Here is a 26,418-nt window from a genome sequence, read left to right on the forward strand (position 1 = left end):
TAGTTCCTGACACATGGCGTGTTAGCACAGTGAATGAAATGAACCTCCAATACATACAAGATTGATGTTAACTGCTAGGTGTTCTAATACAATGTCATTGAAATATAACTTACCACCACTTGGTGGAAGCAGAGAGGCTGGGCTTCCAGTCCTGAAGGCAAGAATTTGCTGTGTCCTTGAATTCAAAACTAAGTAAATGCATGCGATTATTAAATTATCAAACCCACAGAGCCAGTGAATAACCATCCAAAGGTTGGAACTTGACACTTCTCACATTGCAATTCTTGAAAAGGGTGTGTGTGTCTCTGTGTCTGTCTGTCTGTCTGAGAGAAAGGAGAGAGAAAAATATGTTTCACTGATGGATTTTCTTTTTTTGAGACAGGATCTCGGTGTGCAATTCTGACTGGCCTGAAATGCACTGTGCAGACTAGGCTGGCCTCAAGTTCAGGGATCACCTGCCACAGTCCACTTTCAGAGTACTGGGTTGAAAAGTGCATTGCACTATGCCTGGATCACCTGTAGATTTTAGAGTCGGGCCTTAGAAGTCATTGAGAAATCAGCTAATTTCTTCCCTTAGCAACTTTGTTAATGTTTACAGTCCTCAAAATTCTGTGTCAAAAATTAGATACAGTATTAGAAGATACTGTTTTTGGAATGACTTTCTTTAAAATCCTAGGATCCTGACTCTCCTTGGGGAAGAGCATTTCTGGTCATTCACTATTCCAGAAGACACTCCGGCCTCTGCCTCATTTACTAAAGGGTTGCTTTGTGCATTCTTTATGAATTAAGGAAATTAGTTTTTGTTTATATGTCATCAGTTTTATTGGTTGTTTCCATTTTAGCCTGGGCTTTATTCCTTGCCAGGGTTTCTCTGTGTAATAGCCAGGAACTCATTTCCTGGCCTCAAACTCACAGAGCTCTGCCTCCTGAGTGCTGGTATTAAAGGTGTGTACCACCCTCACCCAGCCAAAATCTTGTGTTTTCATTTAAGATAGTTTTATTAACATATATATCTCAAATCTATTAAATAATTATTTTAGGGTAAGGAATGCAGTAAGAATTCACCTGGGGGCTGGAGAGTGGTTAAAAGCACTGACTACTCTTCCAGAGGTCCTGAGTTCAATTCCTGGCAAACACATGGTGGCTCACAACCATCTGTAATGAGATCTGGTGCCCTCTTCTGGCCAACAGGGACATATGCAGGCAGAACACTGTATACATAATAAATGAATAATTTTTTTAAAAAAATTTCACTTGGGATTTGCAGATAACACCCAGACCATGGTGGACTTCTCGTCATTTTGTCCACAGATACTCATTACTGCTACTGATCTAGCCTGCTAAGGAGTATGAAATGGGGATCTGAAGAAAGAACACGACAGTTACCCTGCCACAGGACAATGTGGGGAAGAGATACTGTCGTTGCAACTTAAACTGTACATATGAATCAGTAGTCACTTTAGTATACAGTATTTGGATTTTTCTCATGAGGTTCTGGATGGATCCCAAGCACTGGGGAAAGGGGGAGGGGCTATGGTCATAAATCTGATGGTCAGAAATCTTGTAAGTCATGAGACCCACTGAGAAGAACCATATGTAATAATCACCAGCCAATATCACTGCTTTTAAAATGACACCAAGACCCTACCAGTCATGGCAAGAGGCCTTTCCTTTAACATTTTGCCATTTATAAAAACACATGATTCAGTCACTTTTTGTTGAACACAAGAAAAAAAATAGCACGCAGCTAAAGCACAGGCTCTTGTGTGACTCTTGCAGACCTTACCTCCACTCAGCTGTCTGATGGCACAGCGAGGCATTTCCCAGTCAGTGCCATGTCCCTGACAGAGCACCTTGGAGAGGAGAGGACTGCTCTGGCTCACAGTCTGAGCGACGGTCATTGTTGGGGAAGGCCTGGCAGCAGGAGCATGAGGTCCTGCCCGGCCACATCATGTCCAGTCAGGAAGCAGAGAGAGTGGGTTCTGGTGCTCAACTAGCTTTCTCCTTTTTACCCACCAAAACCCTAACCTGTGCAACGGTGCCGCCCACGCCTAGGGCGGGTCTCTCCACCTCAGTGATGTAGAAGAACCCTCACCAGTCATGCCCAGCTAGGTGACTCTAGATCCTGTCACGCTGACAGTCACAAATAATTGCAGCTGGGGACTGGAGAAATGGTTAAGAGCACTGGCTGCTCTAGAAAAGGACCTGGGTTCAATTCCTAGCACCTACATGGTGGCTCACAACCATCTGTAACTCCAGTTCTAGGGGGATCAGACAACTTCTCCTCTACTCCGGAGCACCAGGCATACATGTGATGTACACAAAACACTCATACACATAATAAATTTTAAAAAGAGTAACTACAACTGCCAATAGCTGATTTCCCTTTGGGGAATAAAAGACCTCAATGTATGATGTATACAGTAATCTATAGTGCAGATGAACATAGTATCTTAGTTACTTTACTGTTGTAATGAAGACACACCATGACCAAAGTGGTTTATAAAAGAAAGCATTCAGTTTTGGGGCTTACAGTTACAGAGGACTAGAACCCATGACCACCATAGTAAGGAGAATGTTCGAAAACAGACAGGCATGGCACTGACACAGTGGCCAAGATGCCTGAGGCAGAGAGAGCTAATCTCAAAGCCCACCCTCAGTAAAGGCCACACCTCCTAGTCCTCCCCAAACAGTTCTGCCATCTGCAGACCAAGCATTCGGATACGGGCCTGAAGATGAGCCTCCTCATCCAGACCACCACAGATAGAGGATGGATGGATACTGTTCCTAGACAAATGTGTCTGTGAGATTGATGGGGGATGTCCTTCTGTGGTCTCCACTCACAGAGATTTGCCTACCTCTGTCTCCCGAGTACTGGGATTAAAGGCATGCGCCACCACCGCCTGGTTATGTTTCTCTTATTGGTCGATGAATAAAACACTGTTTGGCCAATGGAGGCAGGAAGATAGGCAGGACTAGGAAACAAAGAGAATTCTGGGAGGCAGAGAGAGGCCATGAGGAGATGACCAGGAGGATAGGACTATGTAGAAATACATAGAGTAGTAGTTATGGGTTAATAATTAAGACAAAGCTAGGCAACAGCCCTAGCTATTCAGCCAACAGTTTAATAATATAAGTCTTTGTGTGCTTACTTGGGGCTGAAGCGGCAACGGGACCTGGAAAACTCTAACAATAGTGAAATTAACATTTTTCTTTTGTAATATTTTAGGGTTTTCTGAAATAGTCTTTATTTTCAAAAGAGACTAGAACATGTCAAAGGTCCTACCTTGGAAACTTGATAAGTCCTGCGGTGAAGAGTGCTCCACATGAGGCATACGGTTCATCTCCAGACACCTTAGGGAGTGAGTCTGAAAAAGAGTAACAGGTATGCAGTAACGCCTTCTTAAACACTTCAGTACCTGCTTTCTTTAATCTGCCTTATTGCAAAATCAGGATTGAAAAAACAGAGTGTAGAATCATAGTTCATGTGTACGCCTCCATAAGATTCTTACGTCTCCCTCCATCACAGACGCACCACGCCAAGGTCTGCTGCAGTCATGAGCAGCGACCCCTTTGGTCTGGTGCAGTCCCTGAGCAGACACCATCCAGAGTCTCCATTGTAACAGTTGGCACCACTTTGGATTGTGTTCCTGGGTCACGACAGCAAGGAAACACCTGTACACCTTGCACTACAGGGACAGGACTGTGTTTCACATTAATGAAGCAGACACCATCATACTGTAAACACTGATGGTTCAAAGTGCCAAGAGAACTCAAACTAGACACTTATCCTTAGATTTGATGAATCAGTGTCCGTTCTCTGCTAACTGACTTGCTTATTGCAGCATCTTGAAGACAGTTTGCTTTTCTAACCCGGCACCTAACAGGCACTAAACAAGGACTCTCTGGATGTGCTAGTTAATGAAGTACCCCAGGGTTTGAGCCAGGACGCCATGTGCCATGTAATAGAGATTCCCATGTGGAGAGAGACAGCATTAGTGTTTGTTGGGAACTGTGGAGTGCAGCCGAGTCATGTTATTTCACAGACACTGTGGAACAGTTTGATCGGTTATTAGTCATCAGTGAATTTATAACAGACCAACGATGAAACTGGAATGCCAGCTCCAGAGAGCACCTGATGTTCTGCAGGGCACATGGCTGACCACAGTGACCTGCAAGAGTCAAAACTCGCTCCCTCTTTGGTCTGCATTGCCAGTGATGGGCCTGAACTCTGTCTGCCAGCACAGGTGGACCCAAACAGCCATATTCAGCAACAGAGGTAGAAATTTCAGTACAGTCCTAGGGCCCTAGGAATTCCAGAATACCGAAGCTCCATCCCCTTGCTGGACTATGCTCAAGTAAACTTGTCAAAAACTACGTTTGGTGGGTGCTAGAGAGATGGCTTAGTGGTTAAGAGCACTGACTGGTCTTGCAGAGCAGACAAGTTTGATTCCCAGCACCACGTCAGGTCACAGGTATCTGTAACTCCAGTTCCAGATGATCTGATGCCCACTTCTGGCCTCTGAGGGGATCAGACACACGTGTTATACATATGCTTGGTGACCTGAGTTCAATCCCCCAAACCCACGTAAAGATAGCAGAGAACTGACACTGACCTCCACGTCAGCCAGGAGTGGCAGCACAGGCAGAAGCAGGTGGATCGCATCAAGTTCAAAGCCAGCCTGGTCTGTACACAGCAAGCTCTGGACAGCCAGAGCTACATAGAGAGACCCAAGTCTCAAAACCACAAAGACCAGGCTGGTCTTGAACTCAGAGATCCACCTGCTTCTGTCTCTCCAGCACTAGGATTAAAGCACATTTCACCATGCCTGGTTGCAATCCCCTTCTTTATCCCTGGAAACGCTCAACTGCTCCCTACTTCAAGGAGGGAATATGATGATTTGTCAAAGAAATCACTTGTCTGTTTCTCCAAATCCGATGGTGTCAGATTCCAGTGATCTGCAGCAGCCAGTAGTGAACAGTAAGGGTGCTGCTTCTGTGTCCTGTTAAAGCAGCTAACAAGTGGCCACAATCAAGAACTAGACTAATTCAAATCAAAAGCATTGATTATAAGTGACTAGCATAGAAGGAAATGGAACTTGGATCTCGTCAGTTTTAAACTGCTAGGTTAATCTCTAATTGCATGAGCGAGACGGTCTCGTGAGGTGGCTTCACAGCTGTGGTGGTTTTCTCACTCGCCTGATAAGAGCCTGTAAGTCCTTCCCACAGAGCTTGGACATGCAAACCACAGCTGGCTGTGGCTCAGGTCATAAATGGATGCTTAGTTAAAACTCCTAACATTCAAGCGGGCACACACCTTTAATCCCAGCACTCGAGGCAGAGGCAGGTGAGTTCCAGGACAGCCAGGGTGGTTACACAGAGAAACCTTCTCTCAAAAAAGAAAGAAGAAGAAAAGAACACACCGTAACATTATTGTCAAGCTTTGTGTTAACTTGGAACACTCCTGGTCTCCTAGGCAGCGCCTCATCACCCTGTGCTAACCAGGCCCAGCTCAGGCTGAGCTCAGGGAGATGCAGAGCTAAGTGCAGGGAATGAGAGGCAGGGCTGCTTTCCTTGTGGCATCTCGTGGTGTCCGGTGGGATACCCACTGCCATGCCCTGTGTCAGATGGTTTCCCAATGGATGGTTTCTCACACCATCACCATCTCGAGTGCTGACTGACCCTGGGCCTCACACCAGTCAGGTGAGTGCTGTACCTCTCAGCTGTGTGAGCCGCTCCCTCACTCCCCTCCACTGTCTGTTTCCACTATTCACTAGCACTCACCTTAGTTCCTTAAACAAACAGTGACCAGAAGGGAACATCCACCATCCGATAAAGGACATAGGTTTGCTTTTTTTTTTTTAAAGATAGTTGATACAGTATCTAATGTGAGAGATTGTATCAACTCCTAAAACCCAAAACAAGATGAGGCCAACCAGTCTTGCCATCCTCAGAGGTTCCGTCCAGTGCAACCAAGCAAGGAAAAGAAATAACCCCCATACAGTGAAAGAACTCAACTTTCTTTATGCTCAAGCTACACAGTCGCCCATGGAGAAAGTGTGAGAGGCCGGGGCTGGATGATGGCCCAGTGGTCAAGAGCAGGAAGCTCTCTAAACACCCTCATGTCGGGTCACAACCATGTGCAACTCCAGTTCGTGAGATGGAATACCCTGTGCTGACCTGTGCAGGCCCTGTACTCAGGTGGCATACATACATGTGTGCTGGTAAAACACCTATATACACATGCATAAACCCAGTTAATTGCTGGTGTTTGTCTCATTGTACAGCCAGCCAGGTGTAGCTCTGTCTACTTCAGTAACATCTATCATGCATTGCACCAATACTTCCTGCCATCACTTCAAAACGCAACATGTAAAGCACTTTTCAACCCAGCATACTGGTGCTGGCTTGTGATCTCAGCGCTGGGAGACAGAGACAAGAGGATCCAGAGTTTAAGGTCATCCTCGGCTACGGAGATGAAAGCCAGCCTGTGTTACATATAAACTTGTCTCAAAAGGAAAAAACCTAGCATGATAGTTCAGTAGGTAAAAGTGCCTCCCCTGTAAACCTAGATATCGGAGTTCTATCCTAAGAGCCCATGTGAAGACGAGAGGAGAAGCAGCTCCACAACAGTATCTACTCACATGTGAGCACACAGTCACACGCGTGTACACACACACACACACACACACACACACACACACACACACACGGGACTAGACAGGAGATGACTCCTGCTCACAGTGAGCGTTGCGTACACGGAGTTTGTTATTTGACCCTCTTTACTTTTGTATGTGTTTATATTTAGAAAAATAAAACATGATAGGGCTGGGGAGATGGCTCAGACAGTAAAGCGTTTGCTATGCAAGCATGAAGACCGGAGTTCAATCCCCAGAACCCAGGTAAAGAAAGCTAAGCATGGCGGCATGCACTTGCCATGCCAATCTGGACAACTGCCTGCCTGTCAAGTTCCAGTCTCACAAAAACTAACGTGGACAGTGCCTGAGGAACAACAACCAAAGTTAAACTCACAAACACACACACACACATACACAGAGAGAGAGAGACATACGCAGACACACACACAAATTGCACTCACAAAATTTGTTTTAAAAGTAAAAAATTTCAGAAGATAAACACTCAGGCTAATTCTTTGTGTAACCATGCTGGTGTGAAAAGACTTTCATGTATCACGAATAATAAAATCCCAGAGACAGACATTAGGGTTCAAGCTGAAGATCAGAAAAGCAAAGCAGTCAACCACTGGAGAGTTCTCACCTCTACCAAGGCCGGGGTGATCCTGTCCTCAGCGTGACTGCAGACTGACTGACTCCTGTCTCCTCCAGTCTTATATTCCTGTCTAGTGCTGGTATTAAAGGCATGCACCACCACTGCCTAGCCTCTGTGGCTGACTAGTGTGACTGACTTTGTACTCTGCTCTTCAGACAAGCTTTGTCGGATCATAAATATCACCATACATTCTTTTCCTTTTGTAGACCTGAGGGCCAAACCCAGGGCCTCATGAATGCTAAGTAAGTGTTCAAGACCACTGAGCTACATACATCCCAGGTTCAGGGCCTCTTGAAAGAGTGTTCTGAATTGGGGATTTTTTTTTTTGAGGGAGGACAGGCAGACACTCTGTAGCCCAGGCTGGTCTAGAACTCACTCTTCAGCCCCTATTGGCCTTGACCTCATAGCAATCCTCCTGCCTCAGCTTCCTAGTCCGGAGATTACAGACAGTAATAAGACGACATGCCAGTCAGAGGGGGCTTCTGTAAGAAGCGGTGAGCAGTGAGGACTGCCTGGCATCGGAACCCTGCAGACGGGTGCGTGGCCACTGTTGAGGCGATTTGATTTTACACTAGCAAGAGGAGGTGAGGGACAGCGATGGGGCAGGGTTGAGAGGGCCACCACAGTGCACCAGGCCTTTCCTTCTGGGCCACCGACCAGCTACCAAATCATGACACAGAGACTTACTGGCTTAGGCATGTTTCTGGCTAGCTCTTTTAACTTAAATGGACCTGTGTATCTACCTTTTGCCTCCGTGCTAATTACCGTTCTTACCTCTGCATGTCTTACTTTCACAGCTTCTCTGCGTCTGCCTGGTTGGTGTCTGCCTGGCTTCTTGCCCCAGGTGTCCCCTCATGCTCCCCCTTCTCCTCTCTTGTTCCTCCCTTTTTGAGCCTAGATTTCTCCTCCAGTTACTGCCTAGCAGCCCCATCCATCCCTCTCCTGCCTGGCTATTAACTGTTGAGCCTTTTTAGACCAATCAGGTGCCTGAGGTGGGCAAGGTGGAAGAAATGCAACACATCTTTTCCTAAACAAAAGTAACACACAAAAGAGAGGTCAATGCAATATGGAATAAAGTGTGTTTACTCACCAGAGAAAGAAACTACACATGGTCTGGACATCATAAAGACAACAGTTAACCAAAATGCTAATATTGCTAGGTCAGGTCATATGGCTAAGATTCTTAGTGGGGAAATATGAATAGCTTAATACGTTCTATCAACCAAGGAGAAGGCTTAAAACACTAAGCATATGCAGCAAAAGGCAGAAACCAACTTAGGGAACTCAAAGCTCCAACTAGAGAGTGTTGCATTCCTGTTGCAAAGGATCTTTTTTTTTTTTTTTTTTTTTTTGGTTTTTCGAGACAGGGTTTCTCTGTGTTGTTTTGGAGGCTATCCTAGAACTAGCTCTGTAGACCAGGCTGGCGTCGAACTCACAGAAATCTGCCTGCCTCTGCCTCCGGAGTGCTGGGATTAAAGGTGTGCGCCACCAACGCCCAGCCTCTGTTGCAAAGGGTCTTACACCAGCTAATATATATTTTGCTTTTTTGATAAAACAGAATTAAGAACTGGATGAAAAAGCCATGCTTTTAGAGATGCCTGCGATGGACTGGTTTGTTTCATCCTACTAATGAGGTAGGCTACTAGGCAAGCACTTCCAGGAGCCTGACTGTCCTCCTACAGAGCCTCTGCGCTCCAACTCAAGTTAACTGTGCTCAGGGCATGACTTGGGGCCTTTGTTGTGTGTGACTTCCTAGCCTACCCATTTCAGATGCTCAGTTTGAATAGTGCACATCAGAGTTTCTTCTCAGGATGACATTGGAGTCTTCCTCTGAGGTCACTCAGCAGCTCTTAACAAGACATATAGACTTAGCTGGTCATGACAGCATGCCTATAACCCTAGTGGTGGGGAAGCTGAGGCAGGGGGATTGCATTTGAGGCCAGCCTGGTCAGAGTAGCAGGTTCAGTAGCTAAGGAAGCTTGCCACCAAGCCTAGCATGAAGATGCCCGGATGAACTGGTTCTGGCAAGTTGTCCTTTGACCTCCACATCTGTGCCCCTCAACCTCATACATAATAGATTTTAAAGAGACGTTTAATAATGCTGGGACGCTCCAGAGCCCTTCAGAAAGAAGAACCAATGAACAAAGGGAACTCATTGCTTTTGTTTTCCTTTTTTTAAACATAAATTGTGGCCATTCTTGGCTACACCTTGTAAAGGGGCAATGACTTCCCAACACCCACACAGCAGACAATGAGCGTGTGCGACTCCAGTTCCAGGGGATCTGATACCGTCCTCTGACCTCCACAGGCACTGCATACTATGTGGTGAGCAGACACATACAGGCAGACACTCATATACATAAAAATAAATTTAAAAAGTTGCCAGTGTTTTTATCAGATATAGTTTTATATCGCCTGTGAATATTTCAAAGTTTGACCCCAAGGCCATATATTTCATGTTGAAATAATATAAGACCAAATTGGGACTGTTCCAGAAAATGCTGTTTAATAATTGTATTGTTCTGAGATGGAGATGGTGGCACAGCCTTTAATACTAGCACTTGGGAGACAGAGAAAGGCAGATCTCTGTGACTCTAAGGCTGACCTCTTCTACATAGCAAGCTCCAGGACAGCCAGGACTGCACAATGAAACCTTGTCTCAGAAAGAAAAAAGACAGACAGAAAGAAAGCGCACGCACACACGCACTGTTTGACATTCCTAATTACTCATTGTATTAAAAGAAAATGCACTAAAGCACAGACCCATTTTAATGCCAGTATCCACAAACTGAAGCATCCTTTTCTCACACCAGGTTGTGGACTATGTCTTTGGCTGACACAACAAAAGCACACACAAACGAGCACTTCCCCAGCCTGGCACTAAGAGGCACCAGGAGGTCTGCAGAAGGCAGGAGTAGCCCTGATGCTGGCAACCTGTCCCCGAACAGCAGGGCTTCCAATGGGAGCGTAGATTACAGCAGGTCGCAGTGCTCCCTCAGAAGCCCGGCTTCCCACTATGACTACTCAGAAGGCTTTCTTTCCGAGTGCTCGGAAGCCACCGCCAACAGACATGAGTTACAGCAGCCTCTGGGGAAGGAAAAGGAGAAAAGAAAGTGTAACACTTCTAAAATCCCCCAGCTTAAAGGTAAGCAGTCAGACGGCCATGCCTCAGGCCGCAGCCCTGTCACGGGGGTCCACAGTCAGTTACAGGTGTACGTTCCCGAACATTCCATATACATCTGCCTTAGTTAGGGTCTCTGTTGCTGTAAAGAGACACCATGGCCACAGCAACTCTTTAGTTGGGGTGGCTTGCTTACAGTTACAGTTATCACCATGAGAGGGAGCGTGGCAGTACACAGACAGCGGTGGTGCTGGAGGCATAGGTGAGCATCCCACATCTCCCAGGCAACAGGAAATAGACTGAGTGCCACACGGAGGGAAGTTTGAACAAAGGAGGCCTCAAAGCCCACCCCCACAGTGACACACTTTGTCCAACAAGGTCACACCTCCTGATAGTGCCACTCCCTTTGGGGGCCATTTTCTTTCAAACCACCACAATGGGTGAACTTTTATAGAAGGAATTGGGAAACATAAATTAAGGATAATTACATGATAACCAGAAACTGTAGCATTTTCCCAGCAGAGCTGACCCTCCAAGCCTGCTAGCAGGGAGGGTTCTGGTTTTAGTTAACAGGCAACCTCATCACAATACTCATACTAGCTTTTAGCCCTTGTTCTCAGCTAAAAGAGTCAAAATTTGAACTGCCAATGAAATGTCAGTGTCTTGTCTTAACGCCCCAAGGAGACAGTGTCCCAAGTGTGGTGAGGATGGTGACAGTCTTTAAAACCAACATCACTCAAAGGGCTGCTATTGATGCCTTTTCCTTCTGGCTTTTTGTTTTTAAAGACAAGATCTTGCTGTGTAGCTCTGGCTATCCTGAAACTCACTCTGTAGACCAGGTTAGCCTTGAACTCGCAGAGATCCCCCTGCCTCTGCCTCCCAAGTACTGGAATTAAAGTCATGCACCACCACCGGTGGACTTTTTACATCAACTCCTGTCCAAGTTAGAATTAGCCTTGTACCACCTCCCATCTCTCCTCCTCTTGCATGCCCAGACTGGATTACCTTTGCCTGTTTGAGGCAATGGGCACTCGTGTGTACTCCTTAGGGAGGAACTGATGGAGATTCCACTGTCTGTGGGCCTCCGCCTCCCATGCTTACTCACTGCCTTTCCCCAGCCTGCTGCCACCAGGTGTGTCCAGGACGCTCTGTGCCACTTGAGGGTATGGATGCCCCTCAGTTCTCCATCTACCCTGCGGGAGGGATCATTCTTCTAAGACCAGACATGCATTTGCGGGGAGGAGAGGTCTGTATGTATTCTGAGCTTTTCTAGAGGGAAATACCCATGGCTTTCATGAGGTTTCAAACAGCTAAAGACCCCTTTCTAGTGGGGCAAGGACGGACCTCATCCAGTCCCAGAGCCCCACGTGGAACACTTCTTTGTTTCACACTGAGATGCTGGCAGGAGTCCAGAGCACTTTAAAGAGATGGCCATAGCAAATGACATCATGGTTAGGCAGGCCCTGGCATTATAGAGCCCCTCATGTCCAAGCCTTTGAACACCCAGCTGCTGGAACCAGAATTGACTTAAGAGGAGGAAAAAAACATTGGACTAGGGGCTGGAGAGGGGACTTGGCAGTTAAAAGCACTTGTTGTCCTTGTGTAAGACCTGGGTTTGATTCTCAGGACTCATGGTGGCTCACAGCCTTCCATGACTCCAGTTCCAGTGACCAACAGGTACACATGGGGCCCACATGCATGAATGCAGGCAAAACACTCATAAAATAAAATAAAAATGAGAACATTCATACCATAAAATAAAAATGAAAACACTCTTACCATAAAATAAAAATGAGAACATTCATACCATAAAAAAATGAAAACACTCATACCATAAAATAAAAATGAAAACACTCATACCATAAAATAAAAATGAAAACACTCATACCATAAAATATAAATGAAAACACTTGCCGGGCATTGGTGGCGCACGCCTTTAATCCCAGCACTCGGGAGGCAGAGGCAGGCGGATCTCTGTGAGTTCGAGGCCAGCCTGGTCTATAAGAGTGAGTTCCAGGACAGCCTCCAAAGCAATACAGAGAAACCCTGTCTTGAAAAACCAAAAATAAAATAATAATAAAAACATTTGACTGAGAGGAGTCATCTCAGAACCTACTGGGAGAACTGTGTGATGGCTTAAATATCTGATATATGTCACCCTGAACTGGTCTCTATTGCTGCAGTGAAACCCCATGACCAAAAACCAAGTTGGGGAGGAAAGAGTTTATTCAGTTTACACTTCTGCAGCCCTGTTCATTAAAGGAAGCCAGGACAGGATTCAAACAGAACAGGGACCTGGAGGCAGGAGCTGATGCAGAGCCCATGGAGGAGTGCTGCTTACTGGCTTGTTCCTTACAGACTTGCTCAGCCGCTTTCTTATAGAAGCTAGAACTACCCACCCAGGGGTGGCTCCACCCACAATGGGCTGGGCCCTCCCCATCAATCACTAATTAAGAAAGTGGCCTACGGGATTGCCTCTACCCTGATCTTGTGGAGGCATCTTCTTAAGCTTGTGCTGTTGACGTAAAACCATCCAACACAATAGTTTTCTAATATAATTTGTGTTCTGTTTGAAATGGCATCTCATTTAGCTCAGGCTATCCTTCTGCCTCTGCTTCCCCAGTGCTGGGATACAGGGACGGGCCTCCACACCTGGCAGGATTTTTGAGTAACTTTTACAGCAGATACCTAAACACAGGCTTTAGACTCCAAGATGTAGTTTTCAGTCCATTCTCTGTCACTTCATAGCTACATAACCTTGGATGACTTAAACCTGCAGATACAAAATAGATGCACCTGGACTGAAGGGCTGTGTCAGTGAGACGCGTGTGTAGAGAAGGTGCCTAGCCAGCAGCAGGCAGGGTCTGTGCGCCTTGTGTAGCCGCGGCGTTCGAGTGTGTTGGTGGGGGCGGGGAGGTCTCCCCAGGCGTGCACTGCTGCTAACAATCTGCAATGTCTGCTCACGCAGGCCAGAAGGACTTCCCAGCTGAGAAAAAGCACATCTGGAATGCTTCACTTTTTAATTCTCAAATCCAAACGACTGCCAAGAGAAGAGACGCCATGACACATCGAATACTGTCAGCCAGGCTTCATAAGATTAAAGAGCTGAAGAATGAGCTAGCCGACATACATCGGAAGCTGGAAGCCACTGTCATAGAAAACCAGTTTTTGAAACAGCTTCAGCATAGGCACTTGAAAGCTATCGGGAAATATGTGAACTCACAAAACAATCTCCCTCAGATTACCATGAAGCACCAGAATGAGGTGAAGAACCTACGACAGCTCCTTCGGAAATCCCAGGAGAAGGAGCGAGCCGTGTCAAGGAAACTCCGAGAAACCGACAGTGAGTTGCTGAGGACCAAAGACGCCTTGCAGGCCCTGCAGAGACTTTCGGAAGACAAAAACCTTGCGGAAAGAGAAGATCTGACTCACAGGTTGACTGTTCTCACAGCCAAAATGGAGGCAAATGACAAAAAAATACAGGTTTGTATCTCAGAAGTTCCAGTATTGAGAGAGGGGGCACACTGAAGCCACACCCATGGGCTGTGAGCCGGCCCACAGGGAAGGAGGGAAGGAAGGAAGGCGGGCTGGAAAGAGGCGCCCAAGGCTCAGAGCTGATGTCTGCAGGTGCTCTCTCCAGCCTGATGTCTGTCTGGAAGCAGCTTGTCTGATGGCCCCACAGGGAATCTCCTGTGAACCACAGGCCCGCTGTGTGCTGTGGGACTCAACCTTGGAAATGAACACCTGCTTTAGCTCCTGCTGAAGGCTGCCTCCCCTTGCCCGAGAATCGTGTCTGTCTGTCTGCTCGCCCCTTTGCTTTTATTGTCTCTCCTCAGTCTGACGGATTACAGATTTGTGTCCACACAAACAGTTTTAGTTACTTCAAAATAATGTTTCTCGGGGAAGAAGGGAAAGGAAAGGGAGGGGGAGAGAGGAGGGGAAGAGAAGGGAGGGGAGGGAACGGGAAGAGAGGAGGGGAAGAGAAGAGGGAACTGAGTGAAGAGAAGGAGGGGAGAAGGGAAGGAATGGAATTAAAGTAACTGAAGAGATGGATAGATTTTCCTCACCAGACCTGGGTTGTCAAAAGCCCGGGGCTGTCACTAAAAGTGCAGTGGGGAGCAGGCACTATTCACACAGAATCCTACCTGTGTTAATGATCTTCGTGGGCATAAACACAGATGGAGTCGATGTACTCTTCAGGTTTTTTATACTTGGTGATGGCATACTTTCTATGACAAGTATTAGGTTGTTTCACCCACATTTTCGTGACACTATCCTGCTGGGAAAGTTCTCTTTCAAAGAAAATTGTCTTCCACGGAATGGGTGTTAGGCACCAACAACACTCAGTAGTGCCTGTCATTCTGCTACACCAGGTCAGCATCTGGGGTGCCAGTGCATGTGGGGGCCCCCAGCAGGCGTCTGTTGTCCCCGTCCCACAGTGCAGCACCGTGGAAGGTGGCATGGAGCCCCGTCACAGCCTTCCTGCCCGTTGTCCAGGATCCCTGCCAGCACGGTCTGCACGGAGGCTGACCTTACAGGGAAGGGAGCCCAGGTCCCCATCTGCAAGGACAGCAGAGTAATGCTTTGGGGCCCACGTTAGGTTTGACTCTGGTTGTACTTGCTGGTTCTTCAGGGTATGTTTGGATATTTTTTTTATCAGTGTCGGAGTTTGACAGGACCATTTGGGCACTGGGCTGAGGAGATATATTAATTCTCTAGACCTGAGATCTTGGACTTTCGTTTTGTTTGTTCTGATGTTTGTCCCTAAGCCAGTGACTAAAGTTGTATTGAGATTCTGCACCTGTCATAAATGTAGCTCATTTCATTGCAGTCAAGTTTCATGACGCCACGCTGGTTACAGAGTAGTTGAAATATATACTGTTTTCAGAACTTGGAAAAACAGCTGAGGCTGAACAATCGATCCTTTGGTCGGCAGTTGGCCAAAGAAAATCGGAAGACGTTAGCAGCTCAAACAGCGACAAGGACTCTGCAGGGGGAAGTAAGACAGCTGCAGCAGAAGCTTAAGGTATTTCTTCCAAAACAGTGTCCCGAACACCATAGCTACTTACACCTGTGATGGCCTCAAGTTGTTCTTCAGGCAGTTATGAACAGACAGAGGATCCACAGTTAGCAGAGAGCGTGAACAAGTCTGGTCACTGTGCATCGTGGTTAGAAAAACTCACTCACTCACTCTCTCTCAGACTTCTTGTCTTCATTGTCATTTCGTAACATAAGCAATAGTACATCCACAACACAGAGTTAAGTATAAAAATCCCGAAAAGCTGTCACTGAAAATCCACACCAACTATGTGTTACATAGGGAAATGCCATCCCAGGTGACTTCGCACAGAAATTTTAATGAACTCTAGCCAGACATATGTTGGGATAACTTCACACACAAATGTGAGTGGTTTCAGAAGTAACATTGTGTGTGCGCGTGCGTGTGTGCGTGCGTGCGTGTGTGTGTGTGTGTGTGTGTGTGTGTGTGTGTGTGTGTGTGTGTTGGGGGTGATGTGATGCTTTGAAAACATTGTAAATAATGTTGGTGCCCTTCCGAATAGGGTTCTAGGGGATGAAAGAAAGAAAACACAACACACAAGTAAGAGAGAGTTAAATAAAAGTCCACAGTCCTAGTTTTGATCGGAAGTGGAAGTACGACTCCCCAGTGTATTACTTTAGAAGCTACATATTCCCAATGTGACTGAGTAACAGTGGACACCACTAATGTCCCCTGGTTCAAAGAGAACCAGAACATCTTAAAGAAGTCTAGAACTGTGCATGAAATGTACAAGGCTGTCACACAGAGAAACTATTGCCTTGTAGGGGGCAAGCAGCAGATTCAGTCATTAGGAACTGGCTCCTACTGACCAACGATGACCAAAAAAGATAGTCAGGCATGGTACACACACTTGAAATCCCAGCACTCAAGAAGCTGAGACAGGAGAATTCAAGACAAGGGCAGCCTAGGCTATACAGCAAAACCCTGAATCAAAACTTAAAAAAAAAAAACTAAAGGAAGTGAGGCATGAGAATAGAATGGAATGAATTGGTACTCAAAATACATCATATCTATATAATTCTCATGTGTATATGAGAATTATCAAAGAATATCATTTTTAAATGAAAGAAAAAATAACAGTTGAAAACGATCAAAACTAAGAGTCCATCATTCTTAAACAAAACTCTAGGTCTGGAGAGAAAGCTCTACAATTAGCAGCATTTGCTGTGCAATCATTAAAACTGGAATTCAAACCCATGTAACAAGTTGGGTGCCCCATCCACACCTGTAACCTAACCTCAGCTCTGAGGGCAACAGAGACAGGAGGATTGCTGGGGCTTGCTAACTTCCAGCTTAACCCAGAAAACAGGCACCTCAGGTTGAAATATACAGACTGAGGGACATCCAGTGTCCTCTTCTGTCCTCTGTACATTACCTACTGGGCATGCACATTTGCACACCTGTGTGGTACACTCGGACAGCATGCACACCAGTGACTCAGTGACCCTTGTGTGTGACGAATGCTAAGAACAAGCATTGTAAAACGTTTTTAAAAGATACCCCTTTTTTTTCTTAACCTTTCCTGTGTGAACTTCTGTGTCCAAGTAAACCAAAGGTGTGACGGGGGCCATTTCTCCTTATAAATCATTCCAATTAATAAAGAAGGAGAAGCAATAGGGCCATAATATCACTAGTTTTGAATTCCCAATGTACCAATAGTTCTAACCAATGGCTATTAGTTGTCACTAACATGACAAAAGAGAATCCATAAAGCAGCCCCCCTGCCCCCATGGAGAATTCACGCCAAAGAGGCTGGGCGTTGGTGGTGTACGCCTTTAATCCCAGCACTTGGGAGGCAGAGACAGGTGAGTTTGAGGCCAGCCTGGTCTACCAAGTGAGTTCCAGGACAGGCTCCAAAACAATACAGAGAAACCCTGTCTCGAAAAACAAAACATAACAAAAAAAGAATACTAGGTAATTCACAACAATACTTTGGACCTCGTTTCAAACAAAATCTTTAAAAAAAATAGATTTGATGGCATTGATACTTTATTTCAATTTTAGGGTAGGTATAATTTTTATTGTGCTTAGGTTTTGGAGGTTGGTTTTTTTTTTATTTTGGTGAGGTTTGGGGGGATTGTTTTGGTTTTTGTTTTTGTTTTTCCAAACAGCGTTTCTCTCTGTTTAACAGCCCTGTCTATACTGGAACTAGCTCTATAGAGCAGGCTGGCCTCAAACTCAGAGATCCAAGTGCTAGGGTGAAAAACATTGGTCACCACTGCCCAGCCTCGTACTCAGGTTTCTAGGAAACACACTCCTTTCTATTGTAGATCCTGAAATGCTGACAGATTAGGTTGAAACTAGGATCTGATTACAATACTCCAGGGCTGAGAAGTGGAGTCAGAGACGGTGGCTGTGTAGAGGAAAGTGTAGAGTCTGAGTTGTTTATTTCCGGGTATGGAGTTCAGACTGTGCCTGGCTCTAAGCCACCCCGTGTTGTACAGCACAGTGGCTTCAGGCTGTGCCTCATTCTGGGTGACTCCTCTTTACTAAGCGAAAGTTGAGCAGGAACCATCATGAACCGACTGATAGTATTCACACAAATAAATTATAGGTGAGTGCTATGGAATAATCCTTCTGTACACTGTATGAATACGTGTTGCTATGGTTAGTTTAATAAACATGCTGACTGGCCAATAGCTGACCAGGATAAAGTCAGGCAGGAAAGCCAAACTGAGAATGATGGGATGGGAAAGGGCAGAGTCAGAGGAGTTGCCAGCCAGGCACAGAGCAGGAGATGAACGTTCCATGCTAGTAAAGGTACCACCACATGGCAGAGCATAAATAAGGAACATGGGTTAACTTAAAATGTAAGAGCTAGGTAGTAATAAGCCTGAGCTATTGGCCAAGCATTTATAATTAATATAAGCCTCCATGTTGTTATTTGGGAACTGGCAGGTGGGAGAGAAACATCTGATTACAGGTGAGGAGAACATGGCTATAATAAAAACACATCATAAAAACCATGTTTGAGAACTTCAAACAGGAAACCAACGAAGGATACAACACACTCAGTGGATGTCAGCCTTCCACACTCCCAAGCGAGATGCTGTGGCCTGGCTTGCAGGCCAGCCCCAGGGAGCACCTACCAAGATGCTGCCTCCTCGTTTTACCCTCCCTCAAGCATTCATGACATCTGTCCTCATCTATGGTCGGTCACACACGGATCCTGGGTGGTGCGCCAAAACTGTTGCCTTAGTGTGGCCCAGCTCTGTCACAGGTACCTTGAACCTCAGGACTGTCCCTCATGTTGCTTCCTTCTGACTGCACCCAACCCTGCATCAGCTCATCAGCAGCCAGTCTGTCTGCTGAATTATGTTCATATCAAACCAAAATACAAGACTGAGCTTTCCCAATACAAAACGTGTGTCCCTATAAACCCTGAAACCTAAAACGGTGTGAGTGAAATCACTCTGGGCTGGGAAGATGGCTCATCAGTTATAAGCACGTGCTGTCCTTGCAGAGGACTTGGGTTTGACTCCCAGCACCCACATGGCAGCTTCCAACCATCTTAACTAGCTTCAGGAGTTAAGCACCTTCCCCTAGGCTTAGGTTGTCACAGCCACTACTATTGGCATTTCCAGTCTCTGAGCTAAGTGTTAAATCATGAGAGAGCAGGAATGGGGGAGATGGACCATAATACTTTGCTTCTGGAAACATATATTCTAGAAAAGATATAACTTCTTACCCACTTATGTACATATCAAATTTTTTTTTTTTTTTTTTTTTTTTTTTTTAGTTTTTAGAGACAGGGTTTCTCTGTGGCTTTGGGGGCTGTCCTGGAACTCGCTCTTGTAGACCAGGATGGTCTCGAACTCACAGAGATCCGCCTGCCTCTGCCTCCCGAGTGCTGGGACTAAAGGCGTGCGCCACCACCACCCGGCTCAAAATAAAATTTTATGGTTAAATAGAGCATAAGAATAGAAGACAAGCAATGTGTTAAGAGAGGCTGTTCTTACAGAGGACCCAAGTTCAGCCCAGGAGCCACACAGCAGCTCACACCATCCACAGCTCCAGTTCCAGGGGGGTCTAATCCCCTCTCTGGGCCTCTGCAGGGACCAGGCTCACACATGGTACACATATATGCACGCATTCAGACAAAACATCCAAAAAACAACTTCTAAAATTTTGTTAAGAGTATAAGCCTACACCCTATAGGTCAGACATACAGAGGTCTTACATGTTTCCTTCACTGACATTTCTTCACGGTCAGAAGGGGGAATGAGATGGTCTAGGAGACGGTGGTAGAGTCTCAATATATAAATAACGTCAGGTTCTCGGTTCTTTTCTCCCCCCCCCCCCCAACAAAGTTAAAACGTAGGAAGCTTTTGTTGCGCCTTTATTCAGAAGCATTAATGTGGGCGTCTAAAGCTAAGCTGTGGGTCTCACCCACGGCACATCCGTGTGCACAGCCCGACAGAGGCTGGGATGAAGGGTTTCATCTCTGCTGTCCAGTACCGTAGTCACCAAGCATGGGGAGAGCGACTGAGGGCTGAATTTTTATTTTATTTCACTTCTTTTGTTTGCTTGTTTTTCGAGACAGGGTTTCTCTGTATTGTTTTGGAGCCTGTCCTAGAACTCGCTCCGTAGACGAGGTTGGCCTCGAACTCACAGAGATCCACCTGCCTCTGCCTCCCGAGTACTGGGATTAAAGGCGTGCGCCACCAACGCCCAGCGACTACTTTTCTCTTAAACTGCCCTTTTAAGTCAAGGTTTATAAAGCAAGCGTTCACAGGAACTGGAGAGATGGCCCAGTGGTTAACAACACTGACTGAGCAGAGGACCTGGGTTCAATTCCTAGCACCCACAACTGTCTATAACTCCAGATCCACAGGACCTGACACCCATGGCAAAACACCAATGTATGCAAAATAAAAATAAATAAAATAAAGCCGGCGTTGGTGGCGCACGCCTTTAATCCCAGCACTCGGGAGGCAGAGGCAGGCGGATCTCTGTGAGTTCGAGGACAGCCTGGTCTACAGAGCGAGTTCCAGGACAGCCTCCAAAGCCACAGAGAAACCCTGTCTCGAAAAACCAAAAATAAATAAATAAATAAATAAATAAAATTTTTTTAAAAATGTAAGCGTTCACGGGAAACTGACACTGTGGCTCTTTTTCAGGAGAAGGATCGTGAACTGGAAATAAAAAACATCTACACTAACCGGATACTTAAAAATTTACAGGAAAAGGAAGACTACCCAAAAGGTATGTCTTATTCTCTTTTGCCCAAAAACTGTTTTTAAGTGTCGGGGCATATTTTCCAGATTTATATAGGAAACCTTCAACAGCCGCTTGAGTCGGCAATGGAATGCACTCTGTGACTGTAGAAAAATGGAGTTGCGATACGGTCAAAAGAACCAGCAGTGCGCATGTTCCCACTCAGGGCCTTCTGCCCCCACCTCAGACGAAACAGAAGCAAAAGGAGCCCTCTTAGGAGACATAGAAGCAAGTGTGCAGCTTCTGAACATGAAGCTGTTTGGGGACGTTTTATAGCATCTACCTGTGGCAGCCTTCAGTGTCAGCAGATTTAGGCAAATATTTACAGCCGTGTAACCATCACTCTGGTCAGAATCACACACACACACACACACACACACACACACACACACACACACAGCACGATCCCTATCACAACAGTGAAGTTCTCATTCTAGAAGCCCAGAGCTGTCGACTCACACACACGGCACGGTACCAGTTCCCTTTGTTCAGAATGGTGGCTCCAGGCTGGTGTTCCCATCATGGGCACCGCACCCCTCCCTGCCTTGGGTTCTGCACTGTGGAACCCTAACCTCTAGAGTGGTAGTACCCAGGTCTGCCTTCGAAGGCAGCAACCTCCGATTTCTTGGCCTCCACTCACCCCGGGTTGTAACCCTGAGTGATGTCTGCCTGAAAAGACAGCGTGCCGGCTGTCAGTGCGAGAAAGTCTGGTTTCAGGGTTCGCAGCTCTTGTCCACACCATGCAGTCTCCTCCCCAGGCCTCGGGAGCTCTGGCATGGTGTGGCAGCAGCTTTGCCTCCCACAGCCCCCTTACCAGAGGAGCAAAACAGCAACAATGCTGCCTCATCCCAGCACCCACCAGTCTCCCCTTAACACCATGACTCATCACCTCTGAGGCCTAAAATAAGACAGAACAAGGGAAAGAGGGAACACCCCCACATGTTGCCTGTCTACAGAATGTGTCCTGTAATATTATAGTGTATTGTATGCTTACATTGCCTGCTTAAGTGCTATTTCATATTCAAAAGCAGTAAAGCTTCTGAATACAAAATGTTTCTCACGTCTAATCCACCTATTTTATAGTTTCTTCAACAAAATCAGTACAAGCAGACAGAAAAAGTTTGCCATTTGTAAATATGAGACACCAGGAAACCCAAAAGTCAGATGTCCCATCGTGGACAACGAAGGTATGAGAACTCTGAAATCTTGCGTTGTCTAGAAAGTCTTAACAAAAACAGACTAGCTGGCTGGGTGTGGTGGCACACACCTTTAATCCCAAAACTCAGAAGGCAGAGACAGCTGGAACTCTGAATTCAAACCAGCCTGAGTTCCAGGACAGCCAGGACTGTTAGACAAGAAACCCTGTCTCTGAGCGGGGTTGGGGGTGGGGATGGGGGTGGGGAGAAGAGTAACTAAAAGCAGTTATTTGTTGTATACAAAAAGCATGGATATTTATTTTAAAATTTAATTTAAAATTATATTTTTATATACTAAACACGCTTTTTACTGCTTTTCTAAATTATAGAGTAAAAAGACCTTTGGAAGCATTGGTCATAAAGAAAAGTCAACCGAAATAAACCATGAAATTTCTTACTATGTGTGTAAATTACCAAAGCAAGAGGAGTCTAAGAGAAAACATGAAGGTAACTGAACAACTTCGGAGGGTCTCCAACCGGGCATAAAGGGCCTTGCAGCAAGTTCAGGGCTCACTCAGCCAACAAGGTCATGAAGAGGTCAGAGAAGGAATGTCCAGACCTCAGATCACCAAGCTTAGCTTCCAGCTCAGGAGAGCAGCTCAGAGCAGGCTGAGCCAAGTCAGTCCCCCTAGGCCACAGGGCGGGGCAGAGCCCTGGCTCCCCTGGTGCAGAGGAGCCTGGAGGGAAAGGGAGTGGGGATGCACAGGTTGGTCCTGGCCTGGCTGCTGCAGGGAGGCATCCGGGATCTCCCAGAATTCCCCACAGGTTCCCATCACCACTCGCTTCCATAGAATCTTCTGTTTGCTAAACCCTGTCCTCATCTTTGCATAACAAATCTCATTGCCACCTCCTAGAGCTCCTTGGGGACAGGTGGCCATTGGGCAGGTCTGTGCCTTCCACCTGGCATGTCGCTCTTGTACCCACACAGATGATTGATAATCACAGAGTAAAATCCTAGGTTATCATTTCCCTCAGAATCCTGAAGACTTGGCCACATTGTTTCTATACTTCATCACTGCTAACTGAACTGGGGGAACCGGCAATGCTGAGCAGGAAGTGAGCATTTCCTCAGGCCTGAGAGGAGAGTTGAGGAGAGGACCTGGCAGGGCCATGCTTTCGCTGTGAAGTCAACCAAAGTTTAAATTATCAATTTAGCAGCATTCCTTCACAAGGCTGCTGCATTTCCCCTAGTCAGTGTTCACTTAACTTTCCCACTTATTTATACATACATACATACACACACACACACGTATCATGCCTGCATGCAGAGATACGTGTACCACATGCATGCCTAGTGTGATGGATCCCCTGGAACTAGAGTTACAGACAGCATAAGCTGCATGGGTGCTAGGAATTGAACCCAGGTCCTCTGGAAGAGCAGCTGTGCTCTTAACCACTGAGCCATCTCTCCAGCCCTTTCCACTTATTTTTAAGCCAATTTGGAAAGTTTGTTCATGTGATATATTGTTTGAGCATATACTATGGTGACGCATGGTTCATGTGTGTGCATGTGCACATGCAAACACACACACCATCAACAGGAACAAATGCAGAATACCTTTAGCTCATGTTGTGTAGAGTTGTCACTCCCATAAGGCCACTTGCTCACAGCTGCCCAGAACCCCGACAGCAGCGTGCTGTCTGCCCTTCACCAACTGTCCCTGGCATATTTGTGCGTTTGACTGAACATGCTTGCGTCACACACAGTCCTGCAGCCATCTGGTTGGGTAGGCTTGTTCTTAGATATGGAAGTGCTGGGCCTAAGAATGTATTCACTTAAATTCCACTAGTAAGTGCCAATTCCCACACCCATGAGTGGGCCATTCCCTCAGCTTCTGATGGAAATGATCCCTGTTTGATGAGTAGAAAAAGGTTCTTGTGTTAATTGATGTTTAACATATCTTAATACCCTCGAGAGAAGAGCTTTTTAGTATTTATGCATGAATAATCCTTTTCTTCTTTTCCTAATCCCCACATATTTGGGACAGTCTGGGAAAGCCAAGCCTATTAGCAATGCCCTCGTCTGTGTGTTAGTGCCCTGCGGGTGTTCACCTCTTGTGTCCCTTCAGTGGCTTGTCTGGAAATCTAGAGGTGTGCTAACATGCCATCCTGAAATGGAAATCCACCGAGGTTTTTCTGTTTGGGGCTGGTTGGTTTTATGGAGCTGAGGCATCAAACCTGGCACACTAGGCAAGTGCTCTATTACCGGGTCACACCCTCAGCCCCAAATAATCGGTGGAGACCAGGGCAGGCCACCATGTCTTCTTCCTCCACTACTCTTGGCCTCATCGCTTCGGGCCAGGGCTATTGCTGAACGAAGCTCCCCTTTAGCCTAGGCTGGTCGGCCAGGGATGCCCAGGATCGGTCTTTCTCAACCCCACAGTGCTGGGCGTAGAGTCCGGCATAGCCACCCCCAGCTTTGGGATTTTGCTTTCTAGTGGATGCCAGGGATGGGATTACTCAGGCCCTCAGCTTGCACCCTCAGCCACTGAGCAATAATGGGGGGGGGGGGTGATTCTATTTCTTGTTTGAGAGCACTTAATCTTTCCAATGCAGAATTAGCAATGGAGGTCGAACACCCAAAACCACAAACTTCTGTGGAAACTATTAGGAGGCAAGAAGAAAAAAGGGAAGATCAAGAGAAGAAAGCCATCCCACCAGAAGTAGAGCCAATTCCAAGGGGAAGCGAGGTCCCCGTGAACGCAGAGGGCGAGGTCCCGGCCAGGACAGCAGCTGAGGTGGGCGATGTACTTGAGGCCCGTGAGGCCAATGTTGCTGATGCGGAGCCCGTGCCGTGCCCGAGCAAGAACCCTCGGCCACGGAAGCACTACTCCTTCACTGAGGCCACTGAGAACCTGCACCACGGGCTGCCCACGTCCTGCGGGCAGGCCTTGAGCAGCCCACGCTGCCGCCACGGCGTGGGCAAGCACCGCAGCGACCAGGAGCTGCATCTGGAGCCTGCCGGCTACGAGCCCTCGTTCGGCAAGGCGGCCAGGGCCAAAGCCAAGGAGACGGCGTTCCGAGACAAGAAGAGCAGCCTCATGGAGGAGCTGTTCGGGGCAGGCTTCGCGGGCAGGGGTGGCCCCACCAATGGCGAGGCGGCCAGCAAGGCCCAGCAGCTGGAGCCCAGCCAGGCCTCCGCCAGCAACCCCTTCGGGGACTCCAGAGCCACCGTGGTGCGGTCCATTCAGGCCTCACCCACCGAAGGAAATAGGAAAACAGTTATTTAAATGCAACAGTAGCTGAATACATTCTAGTTTATATACTAGATACGTTCCTTTTAATCTTACCGTGTGAGAGCTTACAGTGTCTGTTTTAGTACTTGGATGGACCATGGGTAATTTGCTTTATTGCTATCTAATAAAATAATCCACTGTATCTTGATCAATGGCAACATTTAAATACAAACTTACTTCTTTATTATAAAGGTGGAACATGTCCACTCTTCTCAAGAAGACTGGTTTATTTCTGAGCTTGGAGATCTGGGACTCACAGCCACTCTTGGTCAGCCTAAGGCATTCAAACTCTGTCAGCAGGACTGTTGTCACAGCTGCATGGAAAAGGCACTGGCCAGCAGACTCAAACGAAGACAGTGCGGGGATTCAAGCTTGGCATCATGAGTCACTGGTCTCTTGCTCAGCCGAGCCGAGAGCGTCTAAGTGCCTGCCTTTGAGAGCCCCTGTGCCTGCACAGGAGTCTATTTTGTTGTTGAGATTTATTATTTTGTTACATAATGACCTTTTCTCTTACTCCTATTCTAAAACTGTATGCTCAAGCTAGCTGCTCAGGTCTAACATTTTGGTTGGAGCTATAAAAAATCTGTATTCCCAGCCTACACTGTGTGACTCGCCTTCATTTACTACAGGAGCAACTTACTGGCCACAGTCTCCAGATGTTTATGGGCTAGTGAATATTAACACCTTTAGAAACTGCGAACAGTGCCTGCTAAGCGGGGTAATGAGGCTGGATGTGGCTGCTCACCTACATCTCAACACTCAGGAGGGGAAGGCAGGGTGATCTGAGTCTGGGTCTGCCTGGTCTTCACGGTGTGTTCTAGACCAGCCAGGGATGCATAGTAAGTCCCTGTATCAAAAAAAATCACTTAAAATCATTTATAACCAGATGGCAGTTGGGTATAGGTTCTCCACACTTCATATTGTTTTGAAAATTTAAAAACTTAGAGGTTTTAAACAGCTGGTGGCTGGTTACGTTTTCCAGGGCATGATCAGGCAAACTCAGTAAGAGAGGCTTCAAGCCTTTCCTCCTTAGCGCCCGAGAATTCACCCACCTTTTGGCCCTTTTTGTAAAAACGGGAAGGTTGGTCGTTTGGCGTGGTCCACACCACGTAGACGAGAAGTCCACAACTATGACTCGTCTCCCGCGGCTGCCAGGGCCTCCTGAAAACCTTCCTTGCTCTCCATCAGCTTCACCAGGGTGGCTGCCGTGGGGAGGAACCACACGAGTCTCTGCAGAATCGGATGGAAACGGATCCGAGACGCCTGACGCAGCTTCATTTGTATAATTGTTTAAAGCCT

General features: G+C 46.7%; 1 protein-coding gene, 1 long non-coding RNA gene and 1 pseudogene across 2 annotated transcripts; 1 reads left to right on the top strand and 2 right to left on the bottom strand.

Annotated features, from left to right (window-relative positions):
• LOC121141854 lies at positions 1 to 3,410 on the bottom strand. The gene is made up of 2 exons (XR_005878776.1): positions 3,287 to 3,410; positions 1 to 323 (listed from the first exon to the last, which is right to left on the bottom strand). It is a non-coding gene; the product is annotated as an uncharacterized LOC121141854 (long non-coding RNA).
• Positions 3,248 to 25,718, top strand: Lca5l (lebercilin LCA5 like). Its single transcript, XM_040750397.1, has 9 exons — positions 3,248 to 3,385; positions 8,849 to 8,924; positions 10,104 to 10,435; positions 13,380 to 13,894; positions 15,300 to 15,437; positions 20,591 to 20,675; positions 21,771 to 21,874; positions 22,213 to 22,330; positions 24,440 to 25,718. The coding sequence occupies exons 2-9, from the start codon at positions 8,920 to 8,922 to the stop codon at positions 25,111 to 25,113; spliced, it is 1,971 nt and encodes a 656-aa protein (XP_040606331.1). The 5' UTR covers positions 3,248 to 3,385; positions 8,849 to 8,919; the 3' UTR covers positions 25,114 to 25,718.
• LOC110341588 lies at positions 25,300 to 26,401 on the bottom strand (annotated as a pseudogene).
• Positions 26,402 to 26,418: the final 17 nt, after the last annotated feature.

Source organism: Mesocricetus auratus, unplaced genomic scaffold (genome assembly GCF_017639785.1).
Source record: "Mesocricetus auratus isolate SY011 unplaced genomic scaffold, BCM_Maur_2.0 Super-Scaffold_100008, whole genome shotgun sequence".
Taxonomy (NCBI): Eukaryota; Metazoa; Chordata; class Mammalia; order Rodentia; family Cricetidae; genus Mesocricetus; species Mesocricetus auratus.